Raw genomic sequence first — 18,528 nt, 5'->3', positions numbered from 1 at the left:
TACAATGTTCACCCCCACATCTTCACATCTGCCTTTCACCCTGAGCAGCCTAGCAACACCTTGTGCCTCTGGCCTCCTGTCCACTTCTCATCCTCTTACCTCCTCACTTGGGGCTTTGCTGTTAACCACAAAACCAGACACCATATCCCTTGTGCCCCAAAACTTACAACCCTAAAGTGCAGGGGAAGTGTTGCCCACTAGAAGCCAGTAGATAAATTCTTTCCCTTTCTTTCCTTGGATGCAGTTTATATGGCTTCTCAGGGATGCAATGCCTAGGATCCAGCAATCAGTCACACTTAGTGGCAGGAAGCATCCTTGTATTAATTTTTCCTTTTTCTCAGCGTATTTACCTTTTCCCTCACTTGTGCTCTCTAGGTTGAATTCCCTAAATAAAGTAATAGCATGAAAGCCCTCCGCCTCACGTTCTGCTATCAGGGAAACTCAGATAAAAACAGAGACTAATAATCTAACACAATATACGAACCTTATCAGGATTCTGATTTTTTTAAAAAAAAACAAAAAGTCCTAAAAGATAGATTGGGGACAGTTATAAATATGGATTGAAGAGAAAATTAATTATTGTTAACTTTCTCAGGTGTGATAATAGTACTAAGGTTATACAGGAGAATGACTATTCTTACTCACAGAAGATGTGTGCTGAAGTTTTTATAGTTTAAGTGCATGATGTCTGCAACTGATTTTCAAGCAGTTTTCCAAAAAACCATAAACAAAAAAACCAAATATGACAAAATGTTAGTAACTGTTGACTCTGTCTGGATGTTTGTTGTATTATTTTTTCAATTTTACTGTACTTGGAAATTTTTTATGACAAAAAGTTAGAAAAAAATATAATCACCCTTAGCCTATTACTTAATTACAATATGGAAAGAAGCACAGTTCTCACTTCATTCAAAAAAAATTTACTAAACAACCGCTATGTGCAAAGACCACACCGATTTCAGTAAATAAGACAGTCCCTAACCTCAGGGACTTACAGTCTAAAAAGTGACAAAAATGCACACAAAACAATGTACCTTTGAGCATTTAATTAACAACAGTGATGAATATTATCAAGAAGAGGCAGAAAGTGCTATAATAGAGGCTCCAACAATCTGAGCGGTAAAGGAAGGCTTCTATCAGGAAGTGATCCTGTAATGACCATTGACTGTCTCAGTGATTTCTGTCTGTCTTACTCTCACGAACCCCTTTCCAATCTGCCCTCATACCCTTGCGCTCTACAGTCAAAATATCCATAATCCAGCCACTTAGCACCTCTGTTATCACCACTTTGGTTCAAGCCCACATCCATCCTTAACTGGATCACTGAAACAGACTCCTAACAGGTGTCCTGCTTCCACTCTTACTACAGCATATTTTCAACAAAACAGCCTGACTGATTCCTTTAAAGTTTAGGGTAAATAATGTCACTCCTGCTCCAAAACCCTGCAAAAGCTTCACATGATCTGCACCTGCCTTACCCTCTGATCTCATCTCCCACTACTCTCTCCCTTACTCAACTGTTCTAGCCATACCGGCCCTCTTGCTATTTCTCACATAGAGTCTTAGAGTCTTTGCACTGGTCACTCCTCCAAATAGCTGTATCACCTTCTAACTCTGTGTACAAATAACACCTTCTCAACGAGGCCTATAGCGAACACCCTATTTAAAATTGTCAAGTACCTCCCCAATCTGGTATTTCTAACTCCTTTAATCTGCTCTTTTTTCCTCCCATATCACTTATAACCTTCTAACATACTAGATAATTTATTAAATTAGTGTTTATTACCTGCTTTCCCACTAGAATGTAAGCTCCATGAGAACAGGGATCTTTGTTTTGTTAATGCACTTGTTCAATGCATGATACATAACGGTGTTCAATATTTGCTGAATAAATGAGTGAATGGTTGAACTGACATCTAAAATGAAAAGCTAGGGCCAGCCCTGGTAGTCGAGTGGCTAAGTTCAGTGTACTCTGCTTTGGCGGCCCAGGTTCAGTTCTCAGGCGCAGACCTATACCACTCTGTTGGCGGCCATGCTGTGCTGGCAGCCCAGGTACTAAAAAATAGAGGAAGATGGTCACAGATGTTTGCTCAGGGTGAATCTTCCTCAACAAAAAAATAAAATAAAATGAAAAGCTAAAAATGAGAAGCAGCTGGCAAAAGAAGGGAGAACCTTCTATGCAGAGGAAAATTATGTGGGGACTCTGAGCTAAGAGGAACCAGTGGCCAAAGGAGAAAAGAGTTCTAAAGAATGAATGAACAAACAGGCAGTGGTGAAGTAACTTAGGATTTCTGAGTCTTATTAGGGATTTCCCACTTCACTCTGAGAGGAATCAAAAGCCAGTGAAGGGTAATGACATGATGTGCAGTTTTAAAAGGTAATCTTTGAGCAAAGCAGTCATAAATTCAAGAGGGGCAAGTGTGAATGCTGACAGGCCAATTCAAGGGACTACTACAATAATCTAGACAAAAAGTAAGGGTGGTTTAGACTAGAGTGGCAAGAAAAGAGACAAACTGGGGCTGGCCCCGTGGCCGAGTGGTTAAGTTCGCGCGCTCCGCTGCAGGCGGCCCAGTGTTTCGTTGGTTCGAATCCTGGGCGCGGACATGGCACTGCTCATCAAACCACGCTGAGGCAGCGTCCCACATGCCACAACTAGAAGGACCCACAACAAAGAATATACAACTATGTACCAGGGGGCTTTGGGGAGAAAAAGGAAAAAAATAAAATCTTTAAAAAAAAAAAAAAAAAGAAAAGAGACTGAAATGCTGATTCATGTGAAATTTTGCAAATTGCAGTATGGATTATAGACGTAAAAGTGAAAAGCAAAATAAAAGTTTCTGACAAATAATATAGTAGAATATCTTTATGACCTTGGGGTTGGAAAATACTTCAGTAGGCACAAAGAGCATTAACGAGAAATTGGACTATATTAAATTTAAGAAATCTTGATCAGTAAAAGATATAATTAGGAAAAGAATGCCTGAGAGAGAGAGAAAATACTTATTACACATACATCTGACAAAGAAATCATATCCAGATAGAGACCCCTACAAATCAGTAAGATAAAAGATAAAAAAATAGACACTTCAGAAAAGATAACAAAATGAACAATAAACATATGAAAACGTACTTGTTAATTGTTAATCTTGTTAATGATAGAGAAAATGCAAATAGAACAATATGAAGTACCACTGCACACCTACTGGAATGGTTAAAATTATTAATGACTGACAATAATAAGCATTGGCAAATATGTGAAGCAAGTGAAACTTGCACATACTGGTGGTAATTATAAAACAGGCATAATCGCTTTGCAAAACTATTGTCATTATGTTCTACAATTAAACATATGCACATATCATTATCATTTTCACAACTGGGTATATACAGACCAGAAATGCACACACAAATGCATGAAAAAACACACACACTCAGTTCTGCCATAACATCATTTTGAAAATGCAAATTTGTGTCAACATAATTAATATTTTAGGGAATAATCAGAACATAATGCAAATTTCATGTTTGCTTATGCTTGATCCTCTCCATGAGAAACACTAGGTAAGGGCAGAAAATTGCACCCAGATGAAATGAGCTACATAGGAATACAGAAAATGTACACATTTCAGACTTCAGTTCATTAAGTGTTATAAAGCACACTCATTCACATCTGGTGCTACAACTTTCCATCCAATTTCAGATTAACTCCCCCGGCCAGCACTTAACAATAACGCACAAGCTACAACCCAGACACACATTCCCAAAGCAAACAAGATATTTTTCAAGGTAAAATGTCATATTTATTGTAGTATTTATGTATTTCTTCACCATTTAACGTGTGAAACTGTGCCATTTTTATTAAGCTCTTATCTTTTTTTTTTTTTGAGGAAGATTAGCCCTGAGCTAACTGCTGCCAATCCTCCTCTTTTTGCTGAGAAAGACTGGCCCTGAGCTGACATCCATGCCCATCTTCCTCTACTTTATATGTGGGACGCCAACCACAGCATGACTTGCCAAGCGGTGCCATGTGCGCACCCAGGATCCAAACCGGTGAACTCTGGGCCGCCAAAGCAGAATGTGTCCAACTAACTGCTGCACAACTGGGCTGGCCCTCTTATCTTTTTTTAAATATATGTCACTAACTAAGTTTTGAGTCACTAACTCCATTTTCTTCTTAAGCCCTGTGGTTTTTATTGCACAACTTTGCACAGCGTGGTGATTCTTAAGAACATACATGTTGGGGACAGCCCAGTGATGCAGTGGTTAACTTCACACACTCCACTTTGGGGGCCCAGGGTTTCACTGGTTTGGATCCTGGGTGTGGACCTATGCACCGCCCATCAAGCCATGCTATGGCAGCATCCCACATAGAAGAATTAGAATGACTTACAACTAGGATATACAACTACACACTGGGACTTTGGGGAGAAAAAAATAAATAAAAGAGGAAGATTGGCAACAGATGTTAGCTCAGGGCCAACCTTCCTCACTCCTCCCCCCTTCCCAAAAAGGAGGGGTTAAAAAGAATGTATATGTTGTGCTATGGCAGAAACAACTGTAAAAGTCTGTTCAAAGCAGCGCTAACCCAAAACTGGAAACAAGTCAAATGCCCATCAACAGAAGGGACGAATACACTGTGGTGTATCACATAATCGAATATTCTACAGGAATAAGAATGAAAAAGCTTCAATTCATGGATGAAATTCACAAACATAAGAAAAAAGAATCTAGACATAAGAGAGTACAAACTATATGACTCTATTATTAATCTATGGTGTTAGAAATCAGGATGGTTCTTTGAAGAAGAGGGAGCAGGTAGTAAATAGGAAAGGCACAATGGGTACTGGCATAAGTTTTTTAATTAAGATACAATGGAGGGCAGGCCCTGCGGCTGAGTGGTTTAGTTTGTGCACTCCATTTTGGTGGCTCAGGATTTCGTCAGTTCGGATCCTGGGTCCGAACATGGCACCGCTCATCAGGCCATGCTGAAGTGGCATCCCAGACAGCACAATCAGAGGGACCTACAACTAAAATATACAACTATGCACTGGCTTTGAGGAGAAGAAGAAAAAAAAGAAAAAGAAGATTGGCAACAGATGTTGGCTCAGGTGCCCTTCGGCTGATGACTGGATAAAGAAAATGTGGTGTATATATATATACAATGGAACACTACTCAGCCAGAAAAAAAGACAAATTCATCCCATTTGCAGTAACATGGAAGGACCTGGAGGGAATTATGCTAAACGAAATAAGCCAGACCAAGAAAGACAAACACCAGATGATTTCACTCATGCATGGAATATGAACAAACACACGGACAAAGAAAACAGTTCAGTGGTTACCAGGGGAAGGGGAGTGGGGGAGTGGGCACAGGGGGTGAAAGGGAGCACTTATGTGGCGACAGACAAGAAATAACATACAACTGAAATCTCACATCAATGTAAACTATTATGAACTCATTAAAAAAAAAAAAGGTTGCATCACTATACTCTCCTACCAACAGTATGAGTTTCTGTTTCCTTACATTTAATTAATCTTTGACAATCAAATTAGTTCAAAATTTTCTGTTAACTTAATTTGAATTTTTTAAAGCGAGGTCAAGTGACTCTTCATAGGTTTATTGGTTCATTTGTATTTCTTTTTCTCTGAACTGCCCATTTGCATCCTTTGGTCACTTTCCTACTGTATGTTGGCTTTTTTTCTTACCAATCTATAAGAGGTTTCTTGAGTTGAGAGGGTTGGAAATTAGTCCTTTTTCATGTGACAAATTTTTTTCCCAGTGTATCATTTCTCATTTGTTTATGGTACCTTTCAAGATACAGAAGTTCTATAATCAAAGTTCAGAAAACCAAAATTTGCAAAGCCCACAAAGAAATTCTACAAAGTCAGCATTCTTAACCTTTCCTTTTGATTTTTCTGGGTTTTGTTTGTTGTCATACTTAGAAAAGCTTTCCCTATCCAAAAATCATTAAAAAGTTTATTTTTAAGGTTTTGTTTTTTTTAATCTTTGAATCTTTGATCCACTCAAAATATATTGTATTGTCAGGAATAGGACTGCAATAGACTGAATGTTTGTATCCCCCCAAACTTCCTATGTCGAAATTCCAATCCCCAATGTGATGGTAGCAGGAGGTGGGGCCTTTCGGAGGCTATTAGGTCATGAGGGTGGAGCCTCATGAATTGGATCAGTGCCCTTATAAAAGAGTTCCCAGAGAGCTCCCTCACCCCTTCTCAATGTGAGGACACAGCATGAAGATGACCACCTATGAACCCAGAAGTGGGCTCTCACTAGACACTGAATCTACCAGTGACCTAGTCTTGGACTACCCTGCCTCTAGAACTGTGAGAAATAAATTTCTGTTGTTTATAAGTCACCCAGTCTATGGTATTCCATCACAGCAACCCGAAAGGACTAAGACAAGATAGTGCATCCTTTTCTGTTGGAATTACTCATTAAATCAGGCAAGTCCTCCTACTCTTGCATCTTGCTTCCTTTCAAATACTCTTCCTTACCACCTCTAAAAGTAATTCACTCATTTTAGAATAGATTTGTTTTTACAAAAATAACATATGCTCATTATTTTTAAAATGTAATAGAAAAAGGTAGTAAAAAAATTCCCATCACACAGAAGCAATCATTAATATTAAGCAAAAATTACTCCAAACATCTCACTAGGCATATGTTCAAAGTAAACGACAAACATACCAAAACCAAAAAAAGTCATTAGAAAATGGGATACTAATCATGCCACTTAAAAAATAAATGGTATTGATTTTTATTTTACTACATCAGAAGAAACAGAAGAAACAAAGTTACAAGGCTACAAATTAATTGACAAGTGAGGATCTGGCAAGAGTTAGACCAGTTACCAAACGTAAAAAAAACGGACAACAAAGAAAAGTGGATGGATGCGTCACAAGACAAAGACTTTCACTTTAAGAAAATAAGAGAGGCAAGCCCTGGCAGAAATTAATCTCAAATACTTTTTGAAAAATTAACCCTCTTTATGATAGCCCTGCAAGAGTGAACGTGAAGTGAAAGATCATGCTGTATACAATTTTGTCAGAAAAAGACTATCTTACTCTTTTACCCAAGAATTAGTGCACAAGAGTAATAATAACATACATTTTGTCCAAAATATTTTCATGATTTTCAGATTTCTTTCAATTTATAGTCCAATAAAAACTTTGTGCTTTTGTTTTAATTTGGGTCAGTGGATTCTCTTTAACTATAAAACAAGGTGAATTAAATGATTTAAGTCTCTTTTCAGTCCTAAGGATTATGCCCCTAAGAGTCTTAAGGAGGAACTGAAACGAGATCAAGTCAAAGGCCACTTAGCCAAGCTTTCTGTCCAAAGGAACATAAATCAATGGGTAATAGGGTAATATACGTTCCTTCTCTTACTGCGCTTCAAGAAAATAGAAATTAAACCTCCAAATATTCCAGGCTTTCTTCTTTTAAAAGTCATTATCATCCATCAATGTGTTCCAACAGTATTTACATTTTCAGACAACATTTGTCAAGGTATTCTGTCCTCTCTGTAAAATGGTACTCCCCTTTAACTGACCTTAGCTCACTCAAGTTGACACACATATTTTTCCCTCTTTTTAAAGATCTAGGACTTGATGGACACATCCCTATGTTCCCCCTTACTAAGTCCATTCACGAATGGGTACAGATTTAAACATTACTAGAGTATTTTCCACGTGCCAGGCCTTACGCAACATTTTGCAATCATATTCTCTTCTCATCCATTTCCCTAACTAATAAGATCTGACATTTACAGTCTAAAAGTTCTTATTCTCCTATTCATTTTAGGTAACTTTATCAAGTCTGTAAGACTACCTTTTAGGAGATGCAGAAATCAGCACTGCTCACAGCATTCTAGGTAACAGTACCTCATAATTTTATAAACATTGACATGTTTCCTATACCATTCTTGATGGAAGTCAATGCACTGTTGATCTTTCTGACTGAAATATACATGGAAATTAACTTTCAGCTTGCAGAACTGTCCACTTATTTAACCTTAATAAACGTTTACTTTTACTGGTTACACTGAGCCAGCCATGATCTAAACAATCTCCTATAAAAACAAGCAAATTGACTATAAGAATTGACTATAATAACTCCATGCTTTATAATGATAGTTGAGAATCATAAATCAGAAAATAGAAAAAAATTAGTAATTAATTAACAAGTTAATTCTCTTAAAATTTAGCATGTTTCTTACATAAGTAAAATTTTTAACCTAGGACCACAATAAGCATGAAATAGAAACTGTATTATTGATTAATATCTTAAAAATATATTTGAAATGGACTATCATAAATGTAAATGTCAACTAAAAGGAATGAAAATTGAAACTATCCAAGAGGAAGTGATGAAAAAAAATAAAAGAGGAAATAAGGACACAGAGACAATACAACGCTAGACTCTCTAAGCAGAGAGAAACATGTAACTACATACCAGGATTAGCCATCAGCACTGTGAACTGGGTATTAAAAGGTCTGAAATGCAAAGGCAGACTTGCCAAACTAGCTGAATAAACTGGGTCAAATCGTTCATTTTCTTTTGGATCTCAGTTTCCTCATCTTTATGAAGGAAAGGGATTCGATGTTCTCTGATTCTTCCTGCTCTAAAGTTCTATAATTCTAAGTTACTTCATTTAAAAAAGAAAACTGAGAAACTGTCTACTTTATTATCAAAGGGCTGTGTGATTGCTGCCCACCACTACTTTTCACTGATGCAATTTTCTAGGCACTTTTCTAGTACTAACTGGAAGGGACCAGAATCAAGTTTAGTCAGACAACCACCTTCAAATGACTAATGTTTCTCAGAGAGAATCCTCATTACAAAATGCTTCATACCTCTGTTACATCATATCTAACTCCTCCAGAAACAGTACATCACAACAAAAAAAAGAACACTACTAAAAAATAGTTATGAAAACTCAAAGAAATAGACAAACTTAACTACACAGAAACCAATGCTGATCTTAAAATTTATTAGTCAGTCTCTAGTGAGTTTTAATAATACAATCCTTGAAGACAATAAACAGAGAATCCTTGGGATAAATGTATCAACTAAACTGCCCCAAACCACAAAACTATATTCTATATCTTAGAAAAAAATACCAGAGTAAAACCATCTCTTCAAAGTACAGTTTCCATCTAATTGTCACACAGAGGGAGCCTCACTGAGGTCTATCACGCAAAGTACTTTTTAACAGTCTAAAGCAAGTATTTCAGACTTCAAGCCATTCACGATATGTTAAGACAGGGGCATCAGAGATTCTGAGCTTCTCTTTTCAAAAATATTTTTAATTCCATCTTCTGTATTCCATTATAAATGATATTTTCACGAAATATCCATTTTAACAAAATGAAAAAACTTAGTAGCCCCACTAAACTTATCACTGAAAACCAGCTCAAGGAAGAATTTTATCTTACCTCTACACTAGGGCTAAGGCTGCTTGGCAGTGTTTCTGAAGTCACAGTAGTGCTTGGAAGGCTGCAGATCTCCCAAGTATTCACAGGCTGTATTGGTTCAGACTGCTTTGAACGATCTATACATTTTGGATTATCCAATAAGGTCACTTCATAGAATTCTTGAATATCTAGAGGTGATGAAAAGAAAAGAAAAATTGAAAAGTATTTATATTGTCTAACTAAACTGTGCATTGATAAAACAACATAACTCAAAAGCAAAATTTTTACTCTAGATTAGTAAAATAAGTCCAATCTTATAATGTACTTAAACAGTGAATATTTGCTTATTTTATTGTGTCACAGTCACATCAGAACTTGCAGGGCACAGCATAAAAGTCCTAAGAGTTTTACCCTTCTAAGAGCCGAATTCAAATCCCTCCTCATCACCAATTAGCTACACGTTTAGGCACGTTCAACCTCTAACAACTCGCCTTTTATCTTTGTGAATTGTTACAAGGATTGACTGTAATACATACAAAGTGCACAATGGCACATAATAGGCTCATAACAGACAGTAGCTAATATCATTATCATGAATTCTGCAGACACGAGTCATTACTGATATTTTATATCTTTGTACCACCAATATCCAGGCTGGGAATGTAAACCCAAGTGGTTTTAACTGCCCTTCCAACCAAAATAAAACAAAAAACTAAGTTAAAATAAAACCAAATTAGAAGTATTTTTAGATATCCTCTAGTTCAAATATTTGGAAACAGTAAATTAAGAATTTTATATTATTTTAGAAATAATTAAAGGTATGACAAAACTCTCAAACAAACCATAAACTCACCTATAGAAACACAGGATACTTTAGAAAACCAAGTTACTTTGCTGTCAGCTGGAGTTACATGAACTTAATATATTAACATTGGTTATTCATGCTGCTCAGAAGCTCTGAGTGGGAGTTATATAAGGTTTAAGTTCACCACTGTTAGTTCTTTATTCACCTACTGATATAATTTTGAGTTGGTATTTAAAGGGGGAAATCATTATTTAACACCAATGGTAAGCACTATCTTGTATAGAATCATACACAATAACTGTAAATAACATTAACAGAATAAATTTTACTTCTTGTTTCTCACTATGATGAAAAGATTAGTATCTCCTTTAAAAAACAATGTACTAAACCAGTAGACAAGAAACTTCCTTTTCAGTATTAGTAACTGGTAAACTGTAGAACTTTCTAAGTAAAGAGCTAATAAAAACTAAGGTCTGCACAGTGAGGATAATATTAACCTACTTCACAGGGCATTAAGAATATTACTAGAGAAAATTATATGTGCATTTTATAAACCATGAATCACTATATAAAACTATTCACATAACCATCAAGAAAAATATCAAAAACTCAAATTCAGAGCATCAGCTACAAAGTGTTCTTACCAAAAACTGTTTAACCTGAATCTAAATCAAGTATTTAGAATCAACTTCTACCTCACAGGAAATACAGGGGATAGAGGAACAAGTTAAATGATACCAGAAAAGCAAACAATGAAACCGATCCAAAAGAGGACATCCTACAAGACCACTGGCCCAGTTTCTTTGGAAAGTCAACATCCTGAAAGGGAAAAGAAACTGTTTGAAAGTAAGGATTTTTCTGTATAAAGGAAACAAAAACGACATAGCGAGCAACTGCAGTGTCTGGGCCTTGACTGGTGTGTGTGTGGCGGGGTGGGGATGAGCTACAAAACACACTGTGACAACAATCAGGGAAATTTAAATACGGACGATTCTCTAGAAAATATGAGGGAACTTTTTTGGTAGAAGATACACAGGTGTGTGAGCATATATATGTACATTTATATGGTAGGACATATATTTCTATATATCTAAGAGAGATATATATGTAGGAGACACAAATTTATAGATCTATATAGAGAGAGAATCTCCTACAACGACAAAAAATACCACAGCTCCCAGTATAGTACTATGCTCCCAAGAGCACTAAATGAGTACTGATTAATTGGTTACGATAAGTTGACCACATCACTACATAAAATTTTTATTATATTTTCCATTACTGTAAGTCAAGTTGCAAATCTTAAATTTCAATGTGATCTTTTATTCTATAATTAAGTAATAGAAACACTGCTATATTACCCTTCAATAACATCTCTAACAAAAATCTAGACCAGTGATGTCCAAAAGAACTTTCAGCAATGATAAGAATGTTCCATAGCTGCACTGTCCAGTATGATCGCCACTAGATGCATACGGCTATTGAGCACTTAAAATGTGATTAGTGTGTCGGAGGAATTGAATTTATAATTTTATTTAGGTTTAATTAATTTAAACAGCTGCATATGGCTAGTAGTTACTGTACAGGACAAGAGATATATAGACTAATATAATTCAAACAGAGTAACATTTTATCATTTAACTCATTTCATGTAGTAAAGTCAAAGAGTAAAGTGATCCCTACATGAGTTCTTCAAAAGCTGTACCCTGCTTGTCAATTGAAATGCCTCAAGTAGGTCTCATATTCATCTATCAAACAGTCCTTTCTAATCTGCTGTACCTGAGCTCCTATGCACTAGAGAACCAAATATCCATATTATTCTAACTATATTAGGCTTAAAACAAAATAAGCTGAGTAAACACCCATTAGGATGGTTATTATCAACAAACCAGAAAATAACAAGTGTTGCTGAGGATGTGGAGTAATTAAACCTTGTGCTTTGCTGGTTGAAATATAAAATGATGCAGTTGCTGTGGAAAACAGTATGGTGGTTCCTCAAAATATTAAAACACAGAATCACTATTTGATCTAGCAATTCCACTTCTGGGTATATACCCAAAAGAACTGAATGCAGGGACTCAAACAGATATTCATATATCAATGTTTATAGCAGCACTATTCACAACATCCAAAAGGTGAAAACCCCCCACATGTTCATTAATAGAAAAATGGTTAATAAGCAAAATGTGATATATACAGTGTAATATTATTCAGCCTTTGAAAGGAATGAAATTCTGATCACTGTACAATATGGACGGATGAATCTTGAAGGCATTATGCTAAGTGAAATAAGTCAAATACAAAAAGACAAATATTGCATGATTCCACTTATATGAGGAACCTAGAATAGTCAAATTCATAGAGACAGAAAGAACAGTTGCTCCCAGGGCCTGGAGTAAGGAGGGAATTGGGAGTCACTGTTTAATGGGTACAGTTTCAGTGTGGGATCATGACAAAGTTCAGGAGACGGACAGTGGTGACAGGTTGCACAACAATGTGAATGTACTGACCAGCACTAAAATGTACACTTAAAAACTGTCTATTTTATGTCATGTATATTTTATCACAATGAAAAAACAAGTTGAGTCAGAGTCTAGGAGAGCTTAAATGAGTAAAGTGCATGGGATTTAATATGTGGGTTTTACAATATCTATTTTAGCTATTTAGATATCTTTGTTGCTTACTGAGCTCAGGATAACCAATACTGCCAGGTAACACCCAACTAAAAAATATCTTAGTTACCATACTTGGTTGACTAAAACATTATGCAAAAGTACTGACATATTTCTGTTAACACATGTACAGTGTAGTAATGTTTTTCATATGACAGTTTGTCAGTTATCATCACTTTCCTTAAAAATATATATACATATAATATACACACACAGACATCTTTACTCTTGACCCATATCCCATCTTGACTAACTTGGCATAGTTTATACATTTTATGTCGTTTGTCCACCACATTTCTTCATCTTTAGGGTGTCCCAAGACTACAGAGATGAGCAATATAATAACACTTCTTTAGAAACTACTTCGTTAGAATTTCTTCAGGTTTATCAGCAAAGATTTTTCAAAGATGCACCTAATCAAAAAGGGAACCCTCTGGAAAAATTGCACACACACATTGAGCTTTTCTTATGAGTCCAAAGTACTTATATTTTATATTCCCCATGCTATCAGCAGTCCTTGTTCTTTATAATCTACATTATATGTGAGAAGAGAATTATATCACTGATGATAACTATAATGAGTTAGCAAAAAAAAAAAAAGGTTAAATTATCGTTGTGACAAGATAAGCATTTCTACAAAATAACATTCTAGGATTCAAAATATTACTTTCTACTTTTTCTTTAGATTTGTTTAAACTGGGGAGTACAACATTGAGTTCCATAAGATTTCTACATAAAGTAAAACAGAAGCTACTATGCAAATAGAAGTCAAATAGAAGACAAAAACAAACATGGTAAATCTTAGAATAATTTCAATCTCTCCTATTTTCCCAAAAATCTATTTAACATGCCCAAAGTCTGAAACTCCAAGTTATTCTTAAAAGAAAGTTAACATGCCATACCAACTCATATGGGATACAGCAAAAGCTGTATTAAGAGGGAAATTTATCGCAATACAGGCACACCTTAACAAACAAGAAAAATCCCAAATAAGCAATCTCAAATTACACTTAACTGAATTAGAGAAAGAAGAACAAAGCCCAAAGTCAGCAGAAGGAGAGAAATAATAAAAATCAGAGCAGAAATAAATGCTATTGAAACAAAAAAGGCAGTAGAAAAGATCAATGAAACAGAGCTGGTTCTTTGAGAACATAAAATTGAAAAACCCCTAGCCAGGCTTACAAAGAAAAAAAGAAAGCAAGCTCAAATAAACAAAATCAGAAATGAAAGAGGAGAAATAACAACAGACTCCAGAGAAATACAACGGATTATAAGAGAATACTACGAAAAACTATATGCCAACAATATGGATAACCTAGAGGAAATGGATAAATTCTTAAGACTCTTAAAACCTCCCAAAGCTGAGTTAAGAAGAAACAGACAATCTGAACAGACCACAAGGTTCACAAGATTCACAAGGTCTATCACAAGGAAAGAGATTGAAACAGCAATCAAAAGCATCCCAAAGAATAAAACCCCAGGACCAGATGGCTTTCCTGGGGAATTCTACCAAACTTTCACAGAGGATTTAATACCCATACTTTTCAAGCTGTTTCAAAAAATTATGAAGGATGGAACACTTCCTAACACATTCTACAAGGCCAATATCACTCTGATACCAAAGCCTGACAAGGACAGCAAGAAAAAGGAGAACTACAGGCCAATATCGCTGATGAACATAGACGCAAAAATTCTTAAGAAAATTTTGGCAACCCGAGTTCAGCAATACATCAAAAGGATCATACATCACAATCAAGTGGGATTTATACCAGGGGCACAGGGATGGTTCAACATCCGCAACTCAATCAACTTGATACACCACATCAACAAACTGAGGAATAAAAACCACGTGATCATCTCAATAGATGCAGAGAAAGCATTTGACAAGATCCAACAGCCACTTACGATAAAAACTCTGAACAAAATGGGGATAGAAGGAAATTACCTTAACATAACAAAGGCCGTATATGACAAACCCGCAGCCAACATCATAAAAACTGAGCGCCATCCCCCTGAAAACAGGAACGAGACAAGGATGCCCTCTATCACCACTTATTCAACATAGTACTGGAGGTTTTGGCCAGAGCAATTAGGCAAGAGAAAGGAATAAAAGGAATCCAAATAGGCAGTGAAGAAGTGAAACTCTCGCTGTGTGCGGACGACATGATCTTATATATAGAAAACCCCAAAGAATCCACTGGAAAACTATTAGAAATAATCAACAACTACAGTAAAGTTGCAGGGTAATAAAATCAACTTACATAAATCAGTAGCATTTCTATACTCTAATAATGAACTAACAGAAAAAGAACTCAAGAACACAATACTATTCACAATGGCAACAAAAAGAATAAAATACCTTGGGGTGAATTTAACTAAGGAAGTGAAAGACCTGTACAACGAAAACTACAAGACTTTCCTGAAAGAAATTGATGACGACATAAAGAGATGGAAAGACATTCCATGTACATGGATTGGAAGAATAAACAGAGTTAAAATGTCCATACTACGTAAAGCAATCTACAGACTGAACGCTATCCCAATCAGAATCCCAATGACATTCTTTTTTTTTTTTTTTTTTTTTTTTTAAGATTTTATTTTTTTTCCTTTTTCTCCCCATAGCCCCCCGGTACATGGTTGTATATTCTTCGTTGTGGGTCCTTCTAGTTGTGGCATGTGGGACGCTGCCTCAGCGTGGTTTGATGAGCAGTGCCATGTCCGCGCCCAGGATTCGAACCAACGAAACACTGGACTGCCTGCAGCGCAGAGCGCGAACTTAACCACTCTGCCACAGGGCCAGCCCCCCAATGACATTCTTTAACAGAAATAGAACAAAGAATCCTAAAATTCATATGGGGCAACAAAAGACCCTACTACTCAGCCATAAAAAAGTGTAAAATCATCTCATTCACAACAACATGGATGGACCTTGAGGGTATTATGTTAAGTGAAATAAGCCAGATGGAGAAATACAATCTCTGTATGACTCCACTCATACGTGGAAGTTAAACATGTAGACAAAAAGAAAAGATTAGTGGCTACCAGGGAAAAGGAGGGATGGGCACAAAGGGTGAAGTGGTGCACCTACAACACGACTGACAAACAATAATGTACAACTGAAATTTCATGAGGTTGTAAACTATCATAATCTCAATAAAAATGTTTAAAAAAGTTAAATTAATGAAACTTCATGAAAATAGAGAAATTAATGAGTTTATTCTTAACATTTAAAACATGCAACCAATGAATACTAATGGAGTGAATACGTTTTAGAAGAAGAAAAGATTTAAAAGATGAGATATGATACAATAATGTCTTTGGGAGATGGAAAAAATTGAGGAAAAGACGTTATATAACACCTAAAGCTTTTCAATTTAAAACACCTAAAGACAGGTTTTTATAAAAATTTGATGGCTGTATTTTAAGGTGCTATATAACCTTAAGCATACATTTACTTTAAATTTCTATTAATAAACATGTATTCAAAAATTTGAAAATTAACTTCTTTGACAGACAATGAAAATTCCTCAGTTCTGGTTTATATAAGTCATTTTATACGTTTCAACATCCAATCTCAATAATAAGGGCTACTCATAATTATATCAAAATATATACCATGAAAAAAATGTAACCACAGCAAAATAATGCTTCAATAGTCACATCTCTCAAGACTATTTTATCAGGAATTGGCAAATTTACCATCCAGAGTAAAATGATGGGAGTCCTTCAACAAACCAATGAAAACATTTAACTTGAGTTCAACTCTAAACTTAAAACTTTTACTGTGAAAAGGTAAATAAAATGGAAGAACACAGGAGTAGAAATGATTGTCATTTAATAGACAAGAGTGATTCCATATTTATCTGAAATCCAGATATCTCACCCAGATACATACCAGACATACAATTAAAATAACTGATTACATTTTTATTTACTACCTTGAAAAAAACTTCCTTTGAAAATAATGATGCACTAAAGCAAGAAAATAGAAAAATGCAGGAATGCTAAAACGTGTTAGAGAAAAACTACCCTTTAGTTGACTCAGTTGAAAACATTAATTTTGTTGAGCCTCCTGGACCAGTTCTATCACAATCTATTCCTCATTTTACATTTATAGCCTTGCAAGTGCTTTCTCTGTTTGGGACTAAATTGGGTCCCCCCATAAATGCAGTTCCTGAACAAAGATCTATATTACTGGATCATAAGGCTACAACATGCACAATAGAAAAATTCTCAAAAATTAAACGTGAACACAAGCAATTAGTCCAATGGAATAGAGAATCATTTCTATCTACCAAAAAAAAATTTTTTTGGCTACCTCTAAGATCACGTATTTCAGAAGTCCTGAAATCTAAGTAAAATTTTCTTTTAAGTAAAAAGTTTTCACTTACTTTTGTTATTTTCTTGTTAGAATTCAAAGTTTGCAGACACTGGCAGTAAGGGAAGTACGGAATTCATGAAATACCCTCAAAAGGGGTTCAGGAAACTTTTCCAGCTTTTAGTGACAACTTATATCATTCTAAACAGAGAAACTAGCAAACCATGAAACATTTCTCAAACTAAAGAAATAAGGCAGTACTAAGTCAGGATCAGAGTAGGAAGTCTAAATACAGACTCAAGAATGTGTAATAATTTAACATAACATAGGCAACATCTCTATGAGGAAATAATATTTTCTTTAATGGAAAAAATATTAAGAAAAGACTTAGACATCTCAGCAAAGAAGATATGCAGATGGAAAACAAGCATATGAAAGATGCTCCTCGTGTCATCAGGGAAATTAAAACGACATGATACCAGTGTACACCTATTAGACCAAAATACAGAACACTGACAACACCAAATGTTGGCAAGGATACAGAGCAACAGAAACACTCATTTGTCACTGCAACAAATGCATGCAAAATGATACAGCCACTCTGGAAGACAGTTTGGCAGTTTCTTATAAAACCAAACATACTCTTACCATACAATCCAGCAATCGTGCTCCTTGGTATTTACCCAAACGAGCTGAAAACTTATGTCCACATAAAAACCTGCACATAGATATTTATAGCAGCTTTATTCATAATCGCCAAAACTTTGAAGCAACCAGATATCCTTCAATAGGTGAACAAATAAACAAACTGTGGTACATCCAGACAATGGAATATTATTCAGCTCTAACAAAAGAGCTCTCAAGCCATAAAAAGATACGGAGGTTGGGCTGACCCCATGGCTGAGTGGTTAAAGTTTCACACGCTCTGCTTTGGCAGCCTGAGGTTTGTAGGTTTGGATCCTGGGCACGGACCTACTCCACTCATCAGCCATGGTGTGGAGGTAACCCACACACAAAGTTGAGGAAGACTGGCACAGATGTCAGCTCAGGGCTAATCTTTCTCAAGCAAAAAAAAGAGGAGGACTGGCAATGGATGTTAGCTCAGAGCGAATCTTCCTCTCACACACACAGAAAAAGACATGCAGGAACCTTAACTGCATATAAGTCAATCTGAAAAGACTATATGCTGTATGATTCCAACTATGACATTCTGGAAAAGGCAGAACTACGGAGACAGTAAAAAGATCAGTGACTGCCAGGGGCTGGAGGCAGGAGAAGGATGAAGAGGCAGAGTACAGAAG

General features: G+C 35.9%; 1 protein-coding gene across 16 annotated transcripts in view; it reads right to left on the bottom strand.

Moving 5' to 3' along the window:
* DLG1 (discs large MAGUK scaffold protein 1) overlaps positions 1 to 18,528 on the bottom strand; it is a 262,589-nt gene that overhangs the window by 232,952 nt on the left and 11,109 nt on the right. For all 16 annotated transcript variants that reach the window (XM_070583431.1, XM_070583434.1, XM_070583435.1 and 13 more), the window contains exon 4: positions 9,454 to 9,620. In XM_070583431.1, the coding sequence (XP_070439532.1) occupies positions 9,454 to 9,620 (167 nt within the window). The remainder of the gene's footprint in view (positions 1 to 9,453; positions 9,621 to 18,528) is intronic.

Source organism: Equus przewalskii, chromosome 18, assembly GCF_037783145.1.
Source record: "Equus przewalskii isolate Varuska chromosome 18, EquPr2, whole genome shotgun sequence".
NCBI classification, from domain to species: domain Eukaryota; kingdom Metazoa; phylum Chordata; class Mammalia; order Perissodactyla; family Equidae; genus Equus; species Equus przewalskii.
Note: the sequence above shows the minus strand (reverse complement) of the source record. Positions and strands in the feature narration are given on the sequence as shown.